Below are 1587 nucleotides of genomic sequence, written 5' to 3' on the forward strand. Positions count from 1 at the left end.
GATTTTGGGGTGAAAATGGGAAAAAAAGGGTCATTTTGGGGTTCTAGAGTCTCCAAGTGACCAAGAACCAAGTTTACGGGGTAAAAATGGGGGAGGAAAGGTCATTTTGGGGTTCTAGAGTGGTCATCGTTGGGTTCTAGAGCCTCCAAGTTCAGCGTCGTCAGGTGGGGAACGACCTAGAACCGAGATTTTGGGGTGAAAATGGGAAAAAAAGGGTCATTTTTGGGATCTAGAGTGGTCATAGTTGGGTTCTAGAGTCTCCAAGTGACCGAGAACCAAGTTTACGGGGTGAAAATGGGGGAAGAAAGGTCATTTTGGGGTTCTAGAGTCTCCAAGTGACCAAGAATCAAGTTTACGGGGTGAAAATGGGAGAAGAAAGGTCATTTTTGGGTTCTAGAGGGGTTATCAGGTTCTAGAGGGCTCATAGTTGGGTTCTAGAGTGGTCATCAATGTGTTCTAGAGGAGTCAATGCCACTTTTTTGACCCAAAACACCCCAAAATTTCCGCAATTTTGGTCAAAAATGCCACTTTTCAACCCAAATACCCCCCAATCTCCCTCTTTCATCCCCCCTCCCCCTTTATCCCCCCATCCCCAACCCTCACCCCTTATCCCCCCCATATCCCCATTTCTATCCCTCCCAATCCCCATTTTGGGTTCAAATCCGGCTTTTTTGGGTCCGTTTCCACAGCGACAAGAACCACCTTCACTTTGGGGCCATCACGTGCGCTATGGGGATCCGCTATAAATCCTATTCACTCGTTTNTTTTTGGGTCCGTTTCCACAGCGACAAGAACCACCTTCACTTTGGGGCCATCACGTGCGCTATGGGGATCCGCTATAAATCCTATTCACTCGTTTTCAACCCAAATTGGTGCCAAAAAATGACACTTTTTGGACCCAAAACCCCTCAAAACACCCCAAAATCCCCTAAAACACCCCAAAATTTCCCCAATTTTGGTCAAAAATGCCACTTTTTGACCCAAATTCCCTCTTTTTTGACCCAAATCAACACCAATCCCATTCTTTCTTGACCCAAATTGACTCAAACTTCTCTTGTTTTTGACCCAAATTGGTGCCAAAAAATGACACTTTTTGGACCCAAAACCCCTCAAAACACCCCAAAATCTCCCAAAACTCCCCAAAATTTCCCCAATTTTGGTCAAAAATGCCACTTTTCGACCCAAACTCCCTCTTCTTAGACCCAAAACAGCACCAAACTCATCTATTTTGGGTATAAACTTTACTCATTTTGTACCCGAATTGTTGCCAAAAATGACACTTTTTGGACCTAAAACCCCCCAAAACACCCCAAAATCCCCCAAAACTCCCCAAAATTTCCCCAATTTTGGTCAAAAATGCCACTTTTCGACCCAAATACCCCCCAATCTCCCTCTTTCATCCCCCCTCCCCCTTTATCCCCCCATCCCCAACCCTCACCCCTCTCCCTTATCCCCCCATATCCCCATTTCGAGAGGGACCATTTTGGGTTCAAATCCGGCCTTTTTGGGTCCGTTTCCACAGCGACAAGAACCACCTTCACTTTGGGGCCATCACGTGCGCTATGGGGATCCGCTATAAATCCTATT

General features: G+C 46.2%; 1 protein-coding gene across 1 annotated transcript in view; it reads left to right on the forward strand.

Moving 5' to 3' along the window:
* SUPT16H (SPT16 homolog, facilitates chromatin remodeling subunit) overlaps positions 1-1587 on the forward strand; it is a 125845-nt gene that overhangs the window by 36138 nt on the left and 88120 nt on the right. Inside the window, exon 7 of the mRNA XM_032441647.1 lies at positions 786-1026. Coding sequence (XP_032297538.1) covers positions 786-1026 — 241 coding nt within the window. The remainder of the gene's footprint in view (positions 1-785; positions 1027-1587) is intronic.

This window comes from Coturnix japonica, unplaced genomic scaffold (genome assembly GCF_001577835.2).
Source record: "Coturnix japonica isolate 7356 unplaced genomic scaffold, Coturnix japonica 2.1 chrUnrandom455, whole genome shotgun sequence".
In the NCBI taxonomy this organism is placed as follows: Eukaryota; Metazoa; Chordata; class Aves; order Galliformes; family Phasianidae; genus Coturnix; species Coturnix japonica.